This window comes from Natator depressus, chromosome 22 (genome assembly GCF_965152275.1).
Source record: "Natator depressus isolate rNatDep1 chromosome 22, rNatDep2.hap1, whole genome shotgun sequence".
NCBI lineage: Eukaryota > Metazoa > Chordata > Testudines > Cheloniidae > Natator > Natator depressus.
The window spans coordinates 642,501-663,586 of record NC_134255.1 but is presented as its reverse complement, the minus strand read 5'-3'; the positions used below and the strand labels follow the sequence as shown (position 1 = coordinate 663,586).

At 49.1% G+C, this 21,086-nt stretch overlaps 1 protein-coding gene across 3 annotated transcripts in view; it reads left to right on the top strand.

The window, feature by feature from the left end:
• LOC141976043 (uncharacterized) overlaps positions 1–20,742 on the top strand; it is a 50,945-nt gene extending 30,203 nt beyond the window's left edge. Inside the window, exons 2-4 of one of the 3 annotated variants that reach the window (XM_074936825.1) lie at positions 11,545–11,658; positions 14,121–15,305; positions 18,782–20,742. In XM_074936825.1, coding sequence (XP_074792926.1) covers positions 11,545–11,658; positions 14,121–15,082 — 1,076 coding nt within the window. In that variant the 3' untranslated portion in view covers positions 15,083–15,305; positions 18,782–20,742. Of the gene's footprint in view, positions 1–11,544; positions 11,659–14,120; positions 15,335–18,781 lie in introns of all 3 variants that reach the window. The other 2 variants (XM_074936824.1, XM_074936826.1) reach the window with 2 other exon arrangements.
• Positions 20,743–21,086: the final 344 nt, after the last annotated feature.

The window sequence follows — 21,086 nt, the reverse complement described above, 5'->3', positions numbered from 1 at the left end:
GGAGTCCGCCCTTTGCCTGCCCGTCTTGGTGGGCCACAGGACTGCCCCTCCGGAGAAAGGCCGGGGGCCCCCCATACACTGAGAGAAGAGCTGCGGGAGTTTCTTGAAGACGTCTGTGGCTCCCACAACAAGGTGCAGCTTGCTCTTCACCAAATCCTTCGGGCCACAAGGGCCCTTATGGGGGAGGGTAAAAGGACTGGGAAGCAGGCCACTGCAGCCTACCAGCGGGTCCTTGGCTTCCGTGACTCCTGGCTCACCTACAGGGTAGGTCACGGTTTGCTGCACAGCCCAAGGGGGACCGTGAGCATCCCTGCCAGCAAGGATCTCCCCCCAGCCCTCCTCATAGCACCCATCATCTTTGCAACATTGAACACCTGAGGCTGTAGGATGGGTCTCCACAGGTGCCAGGTGCTCTCCTTCCTTCAGGAGGGGGGTACTCTGTGGTTTTCCTGCAGGAGACCCATACGGATCTGGCTGCTGAAGATAGCTGGCGTCTGGAGTGGTGGGACAGGGTCTACTTTAGCCATCTCACAGTTCGTACAGCTGGAGTGTCTACCCTGTTCTTCCCCGACCTATGGCCCAAGGTGCTGGGGGTGACTGGGGCTGTGCCGGGCCACCTGCTGCACCTCCAGGTCTGCATGGAGGGGCTCATGGTCAGCCTCATTAATGTTTATGCCCGAACATCAGGACTGGAGCGGCTGCGTTTCTATTAGCAGGAATCCGCCTTCTTTGGCTCCTTGGATCCTCGCGAGTGTCTTGTCCTGGGCGGGGACTCTAACACCACCCTCGAGGAGTGGGACCGCTCGGGGACTGAGCAGTGCCTGGCCATCATGGATGTCCTCCAGGAGATTGTCAACCATCACTCCCTGGTGGACATCTGGCACGACCACCACCTGTACGACGTCTTGACATTCACCTTTGTCCGGGTGGAGGCCCATCAGTTGCACCACTCCCGGTTGGACTGCATCTACTTGTCACGCTTCCACCTTTCATGGGCCCACTCCTCCAGTATCCGGCCAGCCCTGTTTTCGGATCACCAACTAGCCACCGTGACAGCCTCTCTCTGCGTGGAGAGGCCAGGGCCGACCTATTGGCATTTCAACAACAGCTTGTTGGAGGATGTGGGCTTCGTGGCATCCTTCCGGGAGTTCTAGCTGGCCTGGCGAGGGCACAGGCGTGCTTTTCCCTCAGCACGGCAGTGGCAGGATGTTGGGAAGGTGCGCACCCGGCTCTTCTGCTGCGACTACACCCGGGGCGCCAGCCGACGGAGGGATGCGGCCATAGAGCAGTTGGAACGGGAGGTCTTAGAGCTGGAGAGGCGTCTGGCTGCCAGCCCCGAGGATCCATCCCTCTGTGGAGTGTGATGGGAGAAGCAGGAGGAGCTGCAGGCCCTCAAAGAGCCCAGAGTGCCTTTGTTCGATCCCTCATCTGCCTCCTTTGGGAGATGGATCACGGCTCCCGCTTCTTCTATGCCTTGGAGAAAAGGAGGGGGGCCAAGAAGCATGTCACCTGCCTTCTGGTAGAGGACAGCACTCCCCTCACGGATGCGGCAGAGATGTGCGGGAGGGCCAGATCCTTCAATGCAGGTCTTTTCTCCCAGGATCCGACCGATCCTAACGCTTGCAGAGTGCTCTGGGATGGGTTCCTGATGGTCAGGGCGGGTGACCGAGACCGGCTAGAGCTGCCTCTCACTCTGGCCGAGTTCTTGGAAGTCTTCCGCCGCATGCCCACCAATAAATCTCCAGGCATGGATGGGCTGACCATGGAGTTCTACCACATGTTCTGGGATGTCCTTGGCCCGGATCTAGTCACCATCTGGGCCGAGTCCTTGCAGAGCAGGGTCCTCCCTCTCTCGTGCAGGCGAGCCATGCTCACCTTATTGCCGAAGAAGGGACCTCCACGACTTACGGAATTGGCATCCCGTCTCGCTCCTCAGCATGGACTACAAAGTCATAGTGAAGGCCATCTCGCTGCGGCTGGGGTCTGTGTTGGTGAACATGGTCCACCCAGACTAGACCTACACTGTCCTGGGCCATACCATCTTTGATAACCTGTATCTGGTCCGGGATCTCTTGGAGCTTGGGTGTAGGGATGGTCTGTCATTCGCCCTCCTGTCCCTGGATCAGGAGAAGGCATTGGACAGGGTGGACCACGGGTATCTCCTGGGCACTCTGCAAGCGTTAGGCTTCGGACCCCAGTTTGTGGGCTTTGTCCAGGTGCTGCATGCCTCTGCAGAGTGTCTGGTCAGGCTCAACTGGATCCTGACTGAGCCGGTCAGCTTCAGGCAGAGAGTATGGCAGGGATGCCCCCTCTCGGGCCAGCTGTACTCTCTGACGATCGAGCCCTTCCTCTGTCTCCTCCATTGGAGGTTGACGGGTTGGTGCTGCGAGAGCTGGAGCTGTGGCTGGTCCTGTTGGCATACACTGCCGACGTGCTCCTTGTGGTCCAGGACCTGGGCGACTTGGCATGGGTGGAGGCTTGCCAGGCAGTCTACTTGGCAGCCTCCTCCGCCCTGGTCAACTGGGTCAAGAGCTTTGATCTGGTGGTCGGGGACGGGTGGCAGGCGAGCTCCCTCCCACCCATGCTTCAGGCCATCCTGAATGCAGGTCTGCTGTTCTATCTGGGCATTTACTTTTCTGCCACACATCCGTCTCTGCCAGAGAACTGGCACGGTTTAGAGGGCAGGGTGATAGAGCGGCTCCGGAAATGGACAGGACTACTCTGGTGCCTCTCCCTTCAAGGGAGGGCATTGGTGCTCAATCAACTAGTCCTGTCCATGCTCTGGTACCGGCTCAACACCCTAGTCCCATCCCCGGGCTTCCTGGCCAACCTCCGGACATAGATTCTGGAGTTCTTTTGGCCAGGAGTGCACTGGGTCTCTGCAGGGGTCCTCTATCTGCCCCTGGAGGAGGGAGGGCAGAGCCCGAAGTTCCTGTGCACTCAGGTCTATGACTTCTGCCTCCAGACCCTGCACAGGCTCCTTTATGGTGCAGGTATTCTGGTGTGGAGAGTACTGGCCCACGCCTTCCTGCGCCACTTCCAAGGGCTCCGATATGACCGGAGCTCCTTTATCTCAATGCAAGAGTTCTTCCGCGAGACCTCTCCGGGCTGCCGGTCTTCTACCAGGACCTCCTCCAGGCCTGGAAACTCTTCTCAGTGACCAGGTCTGTGGCAGCCACCGAGGGGGCAGATCTCGCGGAGCCCCTGCTACACAACCCCCAGCTCTGTGTGCAGGTGGCAGAGTCCCCCTGGGTGCGCCAGAGGTTGGTCCTGACAGAAGTCCCCAGAGTTGGAGACCTCCTGGATTATGACCAGGGAGAATGGCTGGATCCCCTGATGCTCGCTTGGCGCATAGGGCTCTCCAGACGTCATACTCCCCGGCGCATACTTCAGGAGGTGAAGGCCGCTTTACCGCCCACTGCTCAGGCCTACCTCGACCAGGTCCTGCGAGATGGCACCCCCCGCCCACCCTCCACCCCAGGCCCTCTGGACCTATTCATTGGGCCCCAGCCCCATGGACTCAACTGCCCCCCCCACCCCTTCACTATGAGCTGGCTGCACGACTTGCAGCCGGTTTGTTTCCAGACTGCACCAAGGAAACATCTATACACGTTCGTGCTCCACACCCTTCACTTCCTCACCCTCGCGTCTCGCCCCGACACAAAATGGCGGGACCTCCTGCCACCTTTAGAGGGTGAGGAACCCTGGTGGGCCAGCCTATACTCTACCCTGGTCCCCAGGCCTGCTGGGGATATCAGTTGGTGGCTCCTTTACGGGGCCGTGAGCACGGGCTTGTATTTGGCGCAGTTTACCCTGTCCCAGACACCTGTCCCTTCTGCGGTGTGAGGGAGACCCTGGTGCACGTTTACTTGGAGTGCTCCAAGTTCAGCCCCCATTCCGGCTCCTCCTAGATATTTTGTTATGTTTCTGGCTACACTTTTCCCCTTATCTGTTCATCTCTGCCCTCCCTATCCGTGGCTCCACAAAGTCACGGGACCTCCTTGACAACCTTCTCCTAGCCCTGGCCAAAATGGCCATCTATAAAACCAGGGAGAGGAGGTTGGCCGATGGGGTTTCCTGCGACTGTGGGACCTATTTCCATTCCTCAGTCCATTCATGCATCTGGGCAGAGTTCCTCTGGGCGGCGTCAGCTGGCTTCCTGGATGCCTTCAAGGAGCAGTGGGCGCTGTCCAGGGTTCTCTGCTCGGTATCCCCATCAGGTTCCATTCATTTAGCCCTATGACTTCAGTCCCGTTCCTGTTATCTCATTAGTTGTCTCCCGCACTTATTTGGAATCCCGGACTTGTGGATCCTCTCCTTAGGCTGGGGGGAGGTCCTTTAGAAGTGGGTGGGCAGAAGCCCACTCACCTCCTGGATACCAACAGGATCACTCTCCTGTAGCCATCTGGCCTGACCCTGTCACAGTACCTTCTTTGCGTTTTGTCAAATCTGCAGTGAAAATGTTCTTAAAATGAACATGTGCTGGGTCATAATCCAAGAGTGCTATAACATGAAATATATGGCAGAATGTGGGTAAAACAGAGCAGAACACATATAGTTCTCCCCTGAAGAATACAGTCACAAATTTAATTAATGTATTTTTTTTAATGAGCATCATCAGCATGGAAGCATGTCCTCTGGAATGATAGCCGAAGGTTGAAAGGGCATGCAAATGTTTAGCATATCTGGCACATAAATACCTTGCAATGCCGGATACAAAACTGCCAAAAATGCCTGTTCTCACTTTCAGGTGACATTGTAAATAAGAAGCCAGCAGTAATATCTCCCATAAATGTAAACAAACTTGTTTTTCTTAGCAATTGGCTGAACAAGAAGTAGGACTGAGTGGACTTGTAGGCTCTAAAGTTTTACATTGTTTTGCTTGTGAGTGCTGTTACGTAACAAAAAGAATCTATATTTGTAAGTTGCACTTTCACGATAAAGAGATTGCACTACAGTACTTGTATAAAGTGAATTAAAAATATTACTACTTTTGTTTATCCTTTTTTCAGTGCAAACATTTGCAATAAAAATAATTTAAAGTGAACACTGTACACTTTGTATTCTGTGTTGTAATTGAAATCAATGTATTTGAAAATGTAGAAAAACATCAAAATATTTAACAAATTTCAATTGGTATTCTGTTCTTTAACAGTGTGATTAAAACTGCCATTAATCGTGATTATTTTAGTCACAATTTTTTTGAGTTAATCACGTAAGTTATCGGTGATTAGTCAACAGCCCTAATAGTAATGAAGGACTGGAAGAGACCTGGAAGGTCATCTAGTTCATTCCTCTGAGCTGGGGTAATTTGGTCCACTGCTTAACTACTCTTAGTGAGGAAGTTTTTACTAATGTCTAGCCTAAATCTCCCTTGCTGCAATTCAAACCCATTACTGCTTCTCCTGTCTCTTCAGCCAGGTCCTTAATGAGCTTACTGTGCAGCAATGGGGATTGAAACTTTTTCCTAATGTCTAACCTAAATCTATAAGGATAGTTATGCTGTGGAATAGGCTTCCAAGTGAAGATGTGGATTCCCCATCATTGGAAGTTTTAAAAAGCAGGTTTTACAAACACCTGTGAGGGATGGTCTAGGTTTACTTGGTCCCGTTGTTATCCGGGCTTTTCAGAACCCACAGCAGGGGCAACTTAACTATTTCACTCTACATGGTGTCAGTACTAAATCAATAGGAACACAGCAATTCTGTCTGATCAAGAATTAAATGCAAGTAAGCATGCTCTTGTCTAACACTGCAGTTTATTAGATTTAAGGACACACAGACATAAGCAATAGGTTTAGAACATCCCAGATATTCACCTAACATCTAGAACAGTATTGACTAATTAACAGCAGATTCACAATGGCCAGTTGCTCACCCACCGGGGAGAAAGGGTATCAGGAAAAGGAGTGCTAGGCAGAGACGGGCTCCACCTAACAAAGAGAGGGAAGAGCATCTTTGCAAGCAGGCTGGCTAACCTAGTGAGGAGGGCTTTAAACTAGGTTCACCGGGGGAAGGAGACCAAAGCCCTGAGGTAAGTGGGGAAGTGGGATACCGGGAGGAAGCATGAGCAGGAGCGCGTGAGAGGGGAGGGCTCCTGCCTCATACTGAGAAAGAGGGACGATCAGCAAGTTATCTCAAGTGGCTATACACAAATGCAAGAAGCCTGGGAAACAAGCAGGGAGAACTGGAAGTCCTGGCACAGTCAAGGAATTATGATGTGATTAGAATAACAGAGACTTGGTGGGATAACTCACATGACTGGAGTACTGTCATGGATGGATATAAACTGTTCAGGAAGGACAAGCAGGGCAGAAAAGGTGGGGGAGTTGCATTGTATGTAAGGGAGCAGTATGACTGCTCAGAGCTCAAGTATGAAACTACAGAAAAACCTGAGAGTCTCTGGATTAAGTTTAGAAGTGTGAGCAACAAGGGTGATGTCATGGTGGGAGTCTGCTATAGACCACCAGACCAGGGGGATGAGGTGGATGAGGCTTTCTTCCGGCAACTCACAGAAGTTACTAGATCGCATGGGAGACTTCAATCACCCTGCTATCTGCTGGGAGAGCAATACAGCGGTGCACAGACAATCCAGGAAGTTTTTGGACAGTGTAGGGGACAACTTCCTGGTGCAAGTGCTGGAAGAACCAACTAGGGGCAGAGCTCTTCTTGACCTGCTGCTCACAAACGGGGAAGAATTAGTAGGGGAAGCAAAAGTGGATGGGAACCTGGGAGGCAGTGACCATGAGATGGTCGAGTTCAGGATCCTGACACAGGGAAGAAAGGAGAGCAGCAGAATACGGACCTTGGACTTCAGAAAAGCAGACTTTGACTCCCTCAGGGAACTGATGGGCAGGATCCCCTGGGAGAATAACATGAGGGGGAAAGGAGTCCAGGAGAGTTGGCTGTATTTTAAAGAATCCTTATTGAGGTTGCAGGAACAAATCATCTCGATGTGTAGAAAGAATAGTAAATATGGCAGGCAACCAGCTTGGCTTAACAGTGAAATGCTTGCTGATCTTAAACACAAAAAAGAAGCTTACAAGAAGTGGAAGATTGGACAAATGACCAGGGAATAGTATAAAAATATTGCACAGGTATGCAGGAGTGAAATCAGGAAGACCATATCACACCTGGAGGTGCAGCTAGCAAGAGATGTTAAGAGTAACAAGAAGGGTTTCTTCAGGTATGTTAGCAACAAGAAGAAAGTCAAGGAAAGTCTGGGCCCCTTACTGAATGAGGGAGGCAACCTAGTGACAGAGGATGTGGAAAAAGCTAATGTACTCAATGCTTTTTTTGCCTCCGTCTTCACGAACAAGGTCAGCTCCTAGACTACTGCACTGGGCAGCACAGTATGGGGAGGAGGTGACCAGCCCTCTGTGGAGAAAGAAGTGGTTCGGGACTATTTAGAAAAGCTGGAGGAGCACAAGTCCATGGGGCCGGATGCACTGCATCCGAGAGCGCTAAAGGAGTTGGCGGATGTGATTGCAGAGCCATTGGCCATTGTCTTTGAAAACTCATGGCAATCAGGGGAAGTCCCGGACGACTGGAAAAAGGCTAATGTAGTGCCCATCTTTAAAAAAGGGAAGAAGGAGGATCCTGGGAACTGCAGGCCAGTCAGCCTCACCTCAGTCCCTGGAAAAATCATGAGCAGGTCCTCAAGGAATCAATTCTGAAGCACTTAGAGGAGAGGAAAGTGATCAGGAATGGTCAGCATGGATTCACCAAGGGCAAGTCATGCCTGACTAATCTAATTGCCTTCTATGACAAGATAACTGGCTCTGTGGATGAGGGGAAAGCAGTGGATGTGTTGTTCCTTGACTTTAGCAAAGCCTTTGACACGGTCTCCTACAGTATTCTTGCCAGGAAGTTAAAGAAGTATGGGCTGGATGAATGGACTATAAGGTGGATAGAAAGTTGGCTAGATTGTCGGGCTCAACAGGTAGTGATCAATGGCTCCATGTCTAGTTGGCAGCCGGTATCAAGTGGAGTGCCCCAAGAGTTGGTCCTCGGGCCGGTTTTGTTCAATATCTTCATTAATGATCGGGAGGATGGTGTGGATTGCACCTTCAGCAAGTTTGCAGATGACACTAAACTGGGAGGAGAGCTAGATATGCTGGAGGGTAGGGATAGGATACAGAGGGACCTAGACAAATTAGAGGATTGGGCCAAAAGAAATCTGATGAGGTTCAACAAGGACAAATGCAGAGTCCTGCACTTAGGACGGAAGAATCCCATGCACGGCTACAGACTAGGGACCGAATGGCTAGGCAGCCGTTCTGCAGAAAAGGACCTAGGGATTACAGTGGACGAGAAGCTGGATATGAGTCAGCAGTGTGCCCTTGTTGCCAAGAAGGCCAATGGCATTTTGGGATGTATAAGTAGGGGCCTTGCCAGCAGATCGAGGGACGTGATCGTTCCCCTCTATTCGACATTGGTGAGGCCTCATCTGGAGTACTGTGTCCAGTTTTGGGCCTCACACTACAAGAAGGATGTGGAAAAATTGGAAAGAGTCCAGCGGAGGGCAACAAAAATGATTAGGGGACTGGAACACATGGCTTATGAGGAGAGGCTGAGGGAACTGGGATTGTTTAGTCTGCAGAAGAGAAGAATGAGGGGGGATTTGATAGCTGCTTTCAACTACGTGAAAGGGGGTTCGAAAGAGGATGGCTCTAGCCTGTTCTCAGTGGTAGCAGATGACAGAACAAGGAGAATGACCTCAAGTTGCAGTGGGGGAGGTTTAGGTTGTATATTAGGAAAAACTTTTTCACTAGGAGGGTGGTGAAACACTGGAATGCGTTCCCTAGGGAGGTGGTGGAATCTCCTTCCTTAGAAGTTTTTAAGGTCAGGCTTGACAAAGCCCTGGCTGGGATGGTTTAGTTGGGGATTGGTCCTGCTTTGAGCAGGGGATTGGACTAGATGATCTCCTGAGGTTCCTTCCAACTCTGATATTCTATGATTCTATGAAAAACATTTCTCAAGATGACTTAAGAGGACTGCTCCAAAATACACTCTGTTATCTAGTCTTTTATAACTAACTTCTACAAAACACATAGGTCATAATGACCCCCTACTGGTTCATCACTTTTCCTAACTTTCAATAAACTTCTAACATCAGAGATGTCTAGATTGAAGGTTTTCCAATCACCAAGGTTTTCAGTCTCAGTTCTTTACTTGTCTGTCCCCTCCTCCCATTCTGATTAGCAGAAACTGCCAGCTAGATATGACCTTGCTCCTGTCTCCAAAATAACCCTTAACTACGTGGTGTTATATTTCTTTACTTCAGGGTGGCTGAATGTACATAATATATTTGCAGTTGGCTTGATCATGTTCTGGGGTACACGCACCCCTCAAATCTGAAACAACCCTGTCATAGACCAGAGGGCTGGAGTTGATGACTTCTTGAGCTCCCTTCCACCCTTACATTTTTGTGGTTCAGGGCTTTCTCACATGCTGCTCCTTGCTCTTTGGAGGAACTCCTCATAAACATCCCCAAGCCTACCTGGTTATTCTCCTTCCCATCCCTCCGTACAACTCCCTTGTTCTATGAAGCCTAGAAACACATGACAAAGGTTTGGCAGGTTGTGTGCTAAGATCACTATCAGGATGACAAATGTTGTCTTACTGTTTCCTTGTGCTTCCGCTCTCACTATTGAGGGCCATCGCACCTGTATTTCCTCTCTGTGGTCCAGCAAGGGCACCCACTGTCAAGCTGCCCAGCTGGCACCTTTCTTGGGTAGAAACCCACATCTCTCTGCCTACTAACTGTTGTATGTCCAGGCTGCACTGCTCCCTGCCTACAGTGTGAATTCCCCACTAAGGCAGATCCTCTTCCTCAGCAGGCCTGCTTTGTCTTCCTTCCTCAGAGGCTATGAACAGCATAAATACCTCTAGTTAAGTTATCATACAGCCCTTTCCCAGAAAACAGTGATTCTCAAGGCAAAGTCATTACAGAGAGAATATATTAAAAAAAATAAAAGAACCTATACTCATGCTAATAAGCTTACCAGAGATCACCCCAACCCCATCAATGGCTCAGGCAGGTGAACAGACCTTCAAACCTCACCACGAGTTTTCTGTGGTCACAAGGTACCAGTTGTTAGCTCAGAACAAGCATGCCCATGCATCTGTAAGTCACCCTTTTCTCCAGTTTGGGCCTCTGAACTCGTCTTCCTGAGGGTGCAGCTTCCATAGGTTTGATGTGGAGGTGAGAAGTTGCCTTCCCCTCCCCTCAAGGATTTCCTAAGTATCCCACTTAACTTGTCTAGGACATTATTTCAAAGGGTCCTTTGAAGCTCATAACACTTCCTAGGGTTTGTTTGCCAGGTCTTCTGCCTGGAGATGTTACAGACTATCCCACAGTAATAAGTGCACACACATATTGTTAATGCAATGAACTCCTACGATACTGAAATTTATTCAGTAAGGTTTGACTTAATTTAGTAAGGATAGTCCAGAAAATTGCACCCGTGTCTGTGTATATCCATCTGTCCCTTGTTTTTTCCTAGATTGTCAGATCTTTGGGGCAGAGACAGTTTTTTGTTCTCTGTTTGTAGAATGTCCATCAGAATTGGATACTGGTCCATGACTGGCGCTACAGTAATAGGAACAATAATGGGAAGGTTCTGGGCAGTCGGAGGGAGGGTGTTAGAAAGCCAGGCATGGGAAGGTTTGGGGCAAAGTGCTTCTGTGAGCCTGGACGGCTGAGAGCAGTGGTAAGGGGTTGGGATGCCATGGAACAGCTGCTATAAGAAGTTAGGATGCTGTGGAGGGCTGAGAGAACTGGAACTCAAGGATCTGGAAGGGTTGGTGCTGGTTAGAGAAAAGGCAGCATGGGTGCTGGGTAGCAGGTGCCCCAGGAAATAGGGGTGCTAGCAATGGGAGGGAGCAAAGGGACACATTTCTGGTAGCAGCTCTTGGGGAATCAGGACCAAGGAACAATTGAGACGTTGGGATGATGGGGTGGAAATGGTTGGGGAGCAGGAAATTTGGGGAAACTGATAGCAAGGAGTGCTATGGGCAGTGAGAGGGGAGGAGAGAACACAAGTAGTGGTTTCTCCTCGGGTCCTAAGAGGTATGGAAGAGTGAGAGCAGCTAGAGGAAGGTGTGTAGGGAGTCATAGTGATTGGCAGGGCAAGCTGCCTCTCTGTGCCCTTCCTCGTCTCTTCGAGTGCCCCCTCCCTCAGCTGTCAGGCCTCATGCCTTTCCCCCTCCTGCACTGTCTGTGGGCCTGCCTCTGCCAGTAAGAAGCAGGTCCAGGGGACTTCCCCTCTGTCTAGAGTCTTCCCTTTCTGGGACATAGAGTTAGCTGCTCTGGGTTTTAGGAGTCCCTTTGATCATGAATGTCTGGCTGTGTGCGTTTCCAGTAGATATGGGATCAGTTACATCCCTCATAAAAAGAGTGTCCTGCACTTTTGAGCATCTGGGGAGCTGACTCCAAGATTTTACTGATTTAAAATGGGCTGGGATTGAAATAACAGTTTTTGTGTGTGACATAAGTCCCATTAATTCACCTGATCTTCCTTGTCTTCTTTCCCCTGAGCAGGGTTTCCAGTTTCCAAACCTGATGTCACCTCCCAGCTGGAACAAGGGGAAGAGCCGTTGTCCCCAGATCTCCAGGGCTCAGAGGAAAAAGAGATCCTGAGAGGCATCTGCACAGGTGAGGGGTTGTTAAACTGTTAGTGCCTGAAGGAAACTGCTGGGATTCCCAACAAAGACCTTGTGAGATCTCTGGGTTCAGGATTGTCCCCAGCAGGTGTCATATCCTTAGGGCAGATATTGCTCATGACTTCCTACTTGTGCTGTCAAAGGATTAAAAAAATAATTGCAATGAATCGCGGGATTAAAAAAAAGTTGCAATTGTTTTAATCACACTTAAACAATAATAGAATACCAATTTAAATTTATTATAAATATTTTGGATGTTTTTGTACATTTTCCTACTTTTTGATTTCAATGATAACACAGTGTACAGTTGCTCACTTTATATTTTTATTATGGTAAAAAAGATAAAAAGTCAAAACCTGAAGGGGCATACGAATGTTTTGCATCTCTGGCACATAAATACCTTGTGTGACACTGCACCCCATATTCATCATAGTGGTATAATTAGGATATGATTGTGACATAATTATGATGTATCTGGTACAAGATGTGTCTTGTGAGGTGTCTATGGAAAAGTTATGGTTTTCTGAATATGAATATCCTATTTGTATGCACGTATCAATTTTATATCTGGAGTTATGAATACTGACTATGTATCTGTATTTCAAATGTGCTTGCTCTGGGTAACATCCACAACTAGCTTTTCAGGTACAACAATGAAGAAGCTAGACAGTGCTGATGGCACATCAGCAAAGAGGATGGACCATGGAATAACTTAGCCTTCCTGTGAATGTTTCAGCCAGCCTATGAGTAATGACTGCTGTGACTCAGCAAGGCATGCACGGGCATGTGACCAGACCACATGACAGTTGAACTTCATTTTGTTACCTGTATTTTTCCACAAACTGGGCTGGGAATTTAGCTTGAAACAAAGGGTTCCCGCCGTATAAAGTGACTATATAAGGTAGGGAGTGACATTATGACTGGTCTTCACTGCCCCAGAACTCAACTCCTGAAAAAAGCTCTGAAAGACAAAGGACTTGAAATGCGAAAGGGGTAACCCATGCTGCACAGCAATTGCAGTCTGTGCCTTAAGAATCTGTAAGCCTGCTTGTGTCATCAGTCAGGGTGAGAAATTGCTAATTTGCATCCTATCTATCTGGTACATTAGGCTTAGTTTGCATTTTTGTTTAATATGCTTTGATTTGTTTGCTGTCACACATACTCACTTAAAATCTATCTTTCTATAGTGAATAAACTTGTTTGTCTTACCTTACCCAATGTGTTTTAAGTGAAGTGTCTGAAAAATCTCAGCTCTGTAAACAAAGGCTGTTGCATATCTTTCCAACATCAAGGGGAAAGTGACCTATATTGATGAGCTTGCATTTTATTGATCCCTGTGCAGTGCAAGACAGTATAATACTGCATTTATACTCCAGCAAGGGTGCAGTGCTGGGGAATTGGCTGTTGTCTTCTGTCTGTCCTTGAGTGGCTTAGGTAAAGTACTCAGGTAGCTCAGTTGAGTGTGTGGCACCACCTGCTGTCATGTTGGGCGATAACAGGGCCTGGAGAGGCTGGCTGAATCACCAGCAGAGCAGTGTGAGAGAGACCAGCCCAGCTTAATGGTTATGGGGGCAAAGCAATCCCCACAGCTACCAGACTGCACCCCGGGGATGACAACCTGTCACACCTTACAACGCCAGTTACAACACAAGTGTGAACAAAGTGTGAATGCCTATTCTCACTTTCAGGTGACATTGTTAATAAGAAGCGGGCAGCATTATTTCCTATAAATGTGAACAAACTTGTTTGTCTTAGCGGTTGGCTGAACAAGAGGTAGGACTGAGTGGACTTACAGGTTCTAAGATTTTACATTATTTTGGTTTTCAATGCAGTTAGGTAAAATAAACACACATAATTCTACATTTGTAAGGTGCACTTGTATGATAAAGAGCTTGTACTACAGTACTAGTATTTTTCAATTCACATCACACTTTTTTGTTGATCTTTATTACAGTTCAAATATAATAAAAAATAACGTGAAGTGAACACTATACACTTAATATTCTGTATTGTAATTGAAATCAATATATTTGAAAATATAGAAGAAAAATCCAAAAATATTTATAATTTTCAATCGGTATTCTATTATTTTTTAACCACGGGATTAAAACTGCCATTAATCGTGACTTTTTTTTGTTTTTTTCAATCTAGTTAATTTGCTTTGCGTTAATCACTTGACTTAACCGCAGTGAATTGACAGCCCTACTTCCTACCATTCTGACTAACTCCTGGCAGTAGCTCCGTCCCTGCACTCCCTTCTCTGAGTATTTGGGTGGGGACTGGATGAAGAATTCATCCCTTCCTGTCTCCCCTTTGGGGAAGAGTTTGGGGAAATTCAGTGCCTGTTTTTTTTTTTAAATTTTTTTCCCCCTCCCCATCTCCAGGTGTTCTTCCAGTTTTTTCTCCCCTTTTCCATTCCTGTTTCTGATGGTTTTTCTTTCTCTGTCCCTACAGGTGCTGGACTAGGGAGTGAGACCATGGAGCAGAATCCTCAGCAGGAAGATGATGAGGAAGTGGAATCACATGGTGCATTATTGCAAAGATGCAAAGGGATTGTGTCCAGGAGTTGTGATCAGGGAAAAGCCTGTGAGAGTCAGCACATTCCAGAGACGTGGCAGGGAAACCAGCCAACACAGAAAGTTGGTCAATCTGGTTATTATCGGGGAACTCACAAATGTCTCAAGGAAACTACGGCCCAGCAGAGAATCCCCATGGGAGAGAGAAACACCACATGTGTTGAGTGTGGGAAAAAGTTCAGTAGGCGCTCACACCTTATTAGACATCAGAAAATCCACACAGGGGAGCGACCCTATGAATGCTGTGAGTGTGGGAAAACCTTTGCTCGAATCTCAACCCTGAATAATCATCAGCGGATCCACACAGGGGAGAAACCCTATGGATGCTGTAAGTGTGGGAAAACCTTCACTGAGCGCTCAAACCTTATTCAACATCAGAGGATCCACACAGGAGAGAAACCCTATGAATGTTGTGAATGTGGGAAAACCTTCACTCACAGCTCTCATCTTATTAGACATCAGAGAATCCATAAAGGGGAGAGACCTCATGAATGCTGTAAGTGTGGGAAAACCTTCACTGAGCGCTCAAACCTTATTCAACATCAGAGGATCCACGCAGGGGAGAAACCCTATGAATGTTGCGAGTGTGGGAAAACCTTCACTCGGTGCTCAACCCTTATTAAGCATCAGAGAATCCACAAAGGGGAGCGGCCCTATGAATGCTACCAGTGTGGGAAAACTTTCACTCGGCGCTCACACCTTATTAGACATCAGAGGATACACACAGGAGAGAGACCCTATGAATGCTCCAAGTGTGGGAAATTCTTCCGTCAGAGCTCAGCCCTTATTTGTCATCAGAGAATCTGCAAGGGAGTTAAAAACCATAAAAACATTGTCTAGGGCTAAGAAAAGATTTTGTTTTCCATTTGCTAATTTCCACATACTGAACTTTAAAGCAGCATTTGTGTCACTGTGGTCTCTCAACTCCTCCACCTGAGTTGTCTGCTTTTCCCTTTTGCAGCTCACCTTTCCTTGGGATGAATCCCACACTCCTTTTATCAACTCCTTTGTGCTATGTCACGGAGGTGTGTGTCTCTCCAATAGGAATGTCCATCAGCCCCAGGTGGGGTAACTAGGAGTGACTTCAACTAGGTACATGGAGGTTAAATTTACCTGGACCTTGACTCTACTAGGATTTTCCATGGAGTTAGCTAGCTTGAGTTCACGATCCTGATATTAAAAACTAGGGCTGTGAATCAAATAAAATTAATTGCACTTAATCCTGAAATTAAAAAAAAAAAAAGAATTGCATTTTTAATCACACTGTTAATAATAGAATACCATTTATTTAAATATTTTGGATGTTCAGCCACCATTCCAGACAAGCCCTGTAACCCCAAGTCAGCTGGCCTAGACCAGACACCCATTTTAATTGCAATGTATACATACCCTTAGTGTCAAAATCGCAGCTTTCCCATCAGGGAATCATGCCCCAATCTCCCCTGTGATAAGTGGGCATATCATGATACTAATGTGGTAGGAACTTGCTGCTTCCCCTGCACAGGGACCTAGGAGATCCAACTAGGTGGGAGTTGTTCTGGGGCCCTGCAGGGTGGGGGTTTAGCTAGGAGAAGGGGCAGATTAAGAGAGTTTGTCTCTGATGTACAGGGGTGTTTGTCAGCGGGAGGTGTGAAGCTAGGCGTGACAGTGGGGGCTGAGCTGGGGCAGCAGCACAAGGGGGCAATGTGAGGGACTTGTCACTTGGGAAAAATGACACTGCAAAACCTCTGTGCTGCAACAAAAGCCTCTCACTTATCCCCTAAACCCGCTTCATGTAAATCTCCGCCCCTGCCTTGGCATTTGGAAACCTGTTCACTCCTGTGGAAATTTTTAATTTTTCTTATGTGTCCTTGGCTTTGTACAAACATTTCCCCCATCAAAATGATCAAGGACATTTAAAATGAGAAAAACAAAACAAAAGAACCCCCTCTCCGCCCCACCCCCCGAATTTCCACACTACACACTGTTTGGTGTCTGAATTTTTTAGGCAATAAAACTCAGACCTCTATTGGCCAGAAAACAAACATCATTCTCCCATGCTGTACCTAAGGTCTTGTCTAGAGAGGTATAGATGCTGCAAAGGCACTTTTGGTGATGGAACTCCTCTGTTTCACCGACATAATAAAACCACTTCTGTGAGAGTTGTAAGGGTTTTTACGCAAAAGTTTTGTCACCGAAGTGCTAGTGTAGACACTGTGCTTGATTTTAGTGCTGTGATTGGGCTTTGGAAAGTGTCTCACAATGCCTATCCTGACCCCTCTGGTCAACAGTTTCAACTCCACTACCCTGTAGCTAGGTAAACCCTCTCCCTTTAAAGGCCCAGGAATTGTTGAAATTCCTCCTCCTGTTTGCTTGGCATGAAGTGCTCACATCGTATCCTCCCAGTTGACCATTGGGGCCTCCTGCTTGGAAATCTATCCTGTTTGGAGCATCTCAGAGCTGCTGGATCTGATCAGTATCCAGCAGTATCAGGTGCTTGGACCCCCCTGCACTCAGCCACCAGCCCACAGAACCACCCCAAATCCTCCAGTGCCCACCCAGGCAAGGCCTGGCCTAGCAGGCTGGGCACTGGGTGTCCAGCTCCTCTGGGCTTCCTCCAGTGGGTACCCATAGCCCCCAAAGTTGCAGGAGGCATCCCTCGTCCTGGGGCAGACTCACCTGGAGTTGCTCAAACCCCCTGCACCCAGCTGCTGGCCCACAGAGCCACCCCAAATCCTCCAGCTGCCACCCAGGTGAGGCCTAGCCTGGCTTGGCTGGCCTGGATAGTGGGTGTGCAGCCTCCTCCATGTGGGACCCACAGCACCCAAAACTGCAGGAGGCGCCCCCAGCCCTGAGGCAGACTTGTCCAGTGTTGCTCAGCCCCCCTGGACCTTGCTGCTGGGAGCAGGCACCACCCCAGAATCAGCCATGGCCACCTACTCCAGGCCAGGCCTGCCTGGGTTCTTCCCTCCTGTGGACATCCATGATAGTACCACAATATTACCGGGCATCAGGTCAACCTGTTTGCTAGACTGGGGTTGACCTGGTGGCCAAGTGGGGACTAAGAAAAATTTCCAGTCCTTTTCCCCAGGTCTTGACCTGATGCCAGACCTAACCTAAACCGAACATGAGGGCCCGGCCCCTCATGCCTAGCTGAGCCTGACAGGCACCCGGGGCTGGAGAGTCATGTTCTAACTCCCCACCACTCCCTGGCTTCCTCCGCAGGGGCCCCAGACCAAGCCGCTGGAGGGAATCCTTCGACCCTACGAGAACTGAGGGAAGGTGCTCCTACTGCTCCTCTCTACCCAACCTGGGTGCTCCCTTCTCAGCTTGGGACACAAGCTTCTAACCAGTGGCAGGATGTGGTCCACGGACCCCTTGTGCCCCCCCCCCCCCCCGCAGCTGCTCCTCCTTCTCTTTCCCCGGCCTCAGTGCTGTGTTCCTAGCCTTGGAGGCTGCCTCTCAGCAGTGGCAGTAGCAGGTTCAGGGACCCTCTGGACACTAATTATAAAACCTGACCCCCCTCCCCCTGACAGCCCAACTTTCCAGGGGACAACTGACCCCCTCATCACCCAGGGGATGATTATTAAGCCTCCCCCCCGACTGTGCAGAGTACAACTATTAAGCCTCCCCTGGACCTGCTCCATCTCTACTATTAAGCCCCCTCTGTGATCCTCACAGTCACTACTGCACTGCCCTTGGAGGGGGGTGACACGTGAGCTGGAAAGCAAACCAGCCACCTGGTCAACCCATAGTGTACAATGGGTTGACCTGTTGGCTAGGCGCCCGGGTCACCAGGTCAACCCAGAGCCCCAAGGAGGGAAGAGGAAAGGGGGTGGCAGGACCTGCCCTGCCAAGCCCCCTCAGGCCCTCTGGGGTCCGGGCTTAAGTCCCTGCCCGCCACCAGGTCAACCAAATGACCAGGGAGGGGTATAAAAATATTGCTAAGGCATGCAGGAGTGAAATCAGGAAGGCCAAATCACACTTGGAGTTGCAGCTACACACTGACATTGGCTCTGGCAGTGCTGCAGCCAGACGAGGGTCAGCTGCCCCCAGGCTACTTCCGGACTCCCCCTCATAGGATACCTGGGTCAGGGTGGTGTCCTCAGAGGGTTCCAGCACCATGGGTTCCTCCTGGTAGCTGGCAAGGGGTAAGCTTGGCAGCTCCTCTGGGTAGGTAGCGACGGGTAGGCTTGGCAGCTCCTCCGTTCACCAGTCGGCATTAGGCATTGGCCAGTCTGGCCAGTCCTCTGGTCGGCCATGAATTGCCAGGGTCTCCCAAGCCAGAGCCAGGCCACAGGCGTCTGGCCTCTCCAGCAGCTGCTGCCCAAGTGAGCTCTGGGGTTGGGCTTTTATGCTTCCTGTCCTGAGCCTTGAGTTTTGGGGGACGGGCACAGGATCCACTGGCTCTGCCCACTTTGGTGTCTGGGGAGGTTTTTCCCTCTGCGGGGTGGTGGGGCACCACACTGCCTCACTACAGGGAGGCAACCTACTGATAGAGGATGTGGAAAAAGCTAATGTACTCAATGCTTTTTTTTTGCCTTTGTCTTCACAAACAAGGTCAGCTCCCAGACTACTGCACTGGGCAGCACAGCATGGGGAGGAGGTGACCAGCCCTCTGTGGAGAAAGAAGTGGTTCGGGACTATTTAGAAAAGCTGGATGAGCACAAGTCTCTGGGGCCGGATGCACTGCATCCGACGGTTACTAAAGGAGTTGGCGGATGTGTTTGCAGAGCCATTGGCCATTATCTTTGAAAACTCATGGCAACTGGGGGAGGTCCCGGACGACTGGAAAAAGGTGAATGTAGTGCCCATCTTTAAAAAAGGGAAGAAGGAGGATCCTGGGAACTACAGGCCATTCAGCCTCACCTCAGTCCCTGGAAAAATCATGGAGCAGGTCCTCAAGGAATTAATTTTGAAGCACTTAGAGGGAAGGAAAGTGATCAGGAACAGTCAGCATGGATTCACCAAGGGGAAGTTATGCCTGGCTAACCTAATTGCCTTCTGTGATGAAATAACTGGCTCTGGATGAGGGGAAAACAGTGGATGTGTTATTCCTTACCTTTAGCAAAGCTTTTGATACGGTCTCCCACAGTATACTTGCCAGCAGGTTAAAGAAATATGGGCTGTATGAATGGGCTATAAGGTGAATAGAAATCTGGCTAGATCATTGGGCTTAACGAGTAGTGATCAATGGCTCCATGTCTAGTTGGCAACCGGTATCAAGTGGAGTGTCCCAAGGGTGGATCCTGGGGCTGGTTTTGTTCAATATCTTCATTAATGATTTGGAGGATGGCGTGGATTGCACCTTCAGCAAGTTTGCAGATGACATTGTGACATTGTAACCCATAATGCTTTATGAGCATATGACATAACTGGAATATGTTTTATGCTACATGTGCCATGTAACATAGCTCTGTAAAGGTTATGGTCTACTGAATCTATTCATCCTATTTGCATACACATATCATTTTTGTATTTGAAGTTATGAATATTGGCTGTATACTTGTCTGATTCTAAGTAGGTTTCAGTGAAACAGTTGGTCAGCTTCCTGAGAAAAAACTATTTTCAGTAAGGGCCCAACCAAGAAGCCCTTAAGCCAACAATGAACTTGGAGACGCCAGTCCACATCTGAGCTTTCCCAGGAATGTGGCTTGGCTGGTAAGGAACTGTCATGCATGGACTGCCCAGGTGACTCCAGAACTCCATTTTGTAGCTGGGCTTTGCATTTTGTATAAGTAGGGGCATAGCGAGCAGATCGAGGGATGTGATCGTTCCCCTCTATTCGACACTGGTGAGGCCTCATCTGGAGTACTGTGTCCAGTTTTGGGCCCCACACTACAAGAAGGATGTGGATAAATTGGAGAGAGTCCAGCGAAGGGCAACAAAAATGATTAGGGGTCTAGAGCACATGACTTATGAAGAGAGGCTGAGGGAGCTGGGATTGTTTAGTCTGCAGAAGAGAAGAATGAGGGGGGATTTGATAGCTGCTTTCAACTACCTGAAAGGGGGTTCCAAAGAGGATGGCTCTAGACTGTTCTCAATGGTAGCAGATGACAGAACGAGGAGTAATGGTCTCAAGTTGCAATGGGGGAGGTTTAGATTGGATATTAGGAAAAACTTTTTCACTAAGAGGGTGGTGAAACACTGGAATGCGTTACCTAGGGAGGTGGTAGAATCTCCTTCCTTAGAGGTTTTTAAGGTCAGGCTTGACAAAGCCCTGGCTGGGATGATTTAACTGGGAATTGGTCCTGCTTCGAGCAGGGGGTTGGACGAGATGACCTTCTGGGGTCCCTTCCAACCCTGATATTCTATGATTCTATGATAGGAGAGAGGAGGGGGTCTCCACTAAGGTTACCATACATCCGAATTTTCCCGGACATGTCCGGCTTTTTGGTTCTTAAATCGCCATCCGGGAGGAATTTTTAAATATCTAAAAATTTTTGGGATTTTGCCATTATTATTTTTCCCCAAAGACTAGTTGATCATTCAAGAAAGAGAGTGAATGTTGATCATTTGAGAAAGAAAGTGAATGTTGATCACTCGAGAGAGTGCTCACTCTTTCCCCCTAGCTCCCAGCACTCACGCCATTAAACAGCTGTTTTGCATGGCTGGGAGGGAGGGGGGAGGAGGGGGAATGTGGCATGCTCGGGGGGGAGGCAGGGCCAGGGCAGAGATTTGGGGAAGGGGTCCAATGGGGCAGGGAGGGGGCAGAGTTGGGGTGGGGACTTTGGGGAAGGGGTTGCAATGGGGTCGGGGAAGGGGTGGAGTTGGGGCGGGGCGGGGGGGGCATGAGCAAATACCCACCCTGTGGAGTGTCCTCTTTTTTGAATGTTCAAATATGGTAATCCTAGTCTCCACCCAT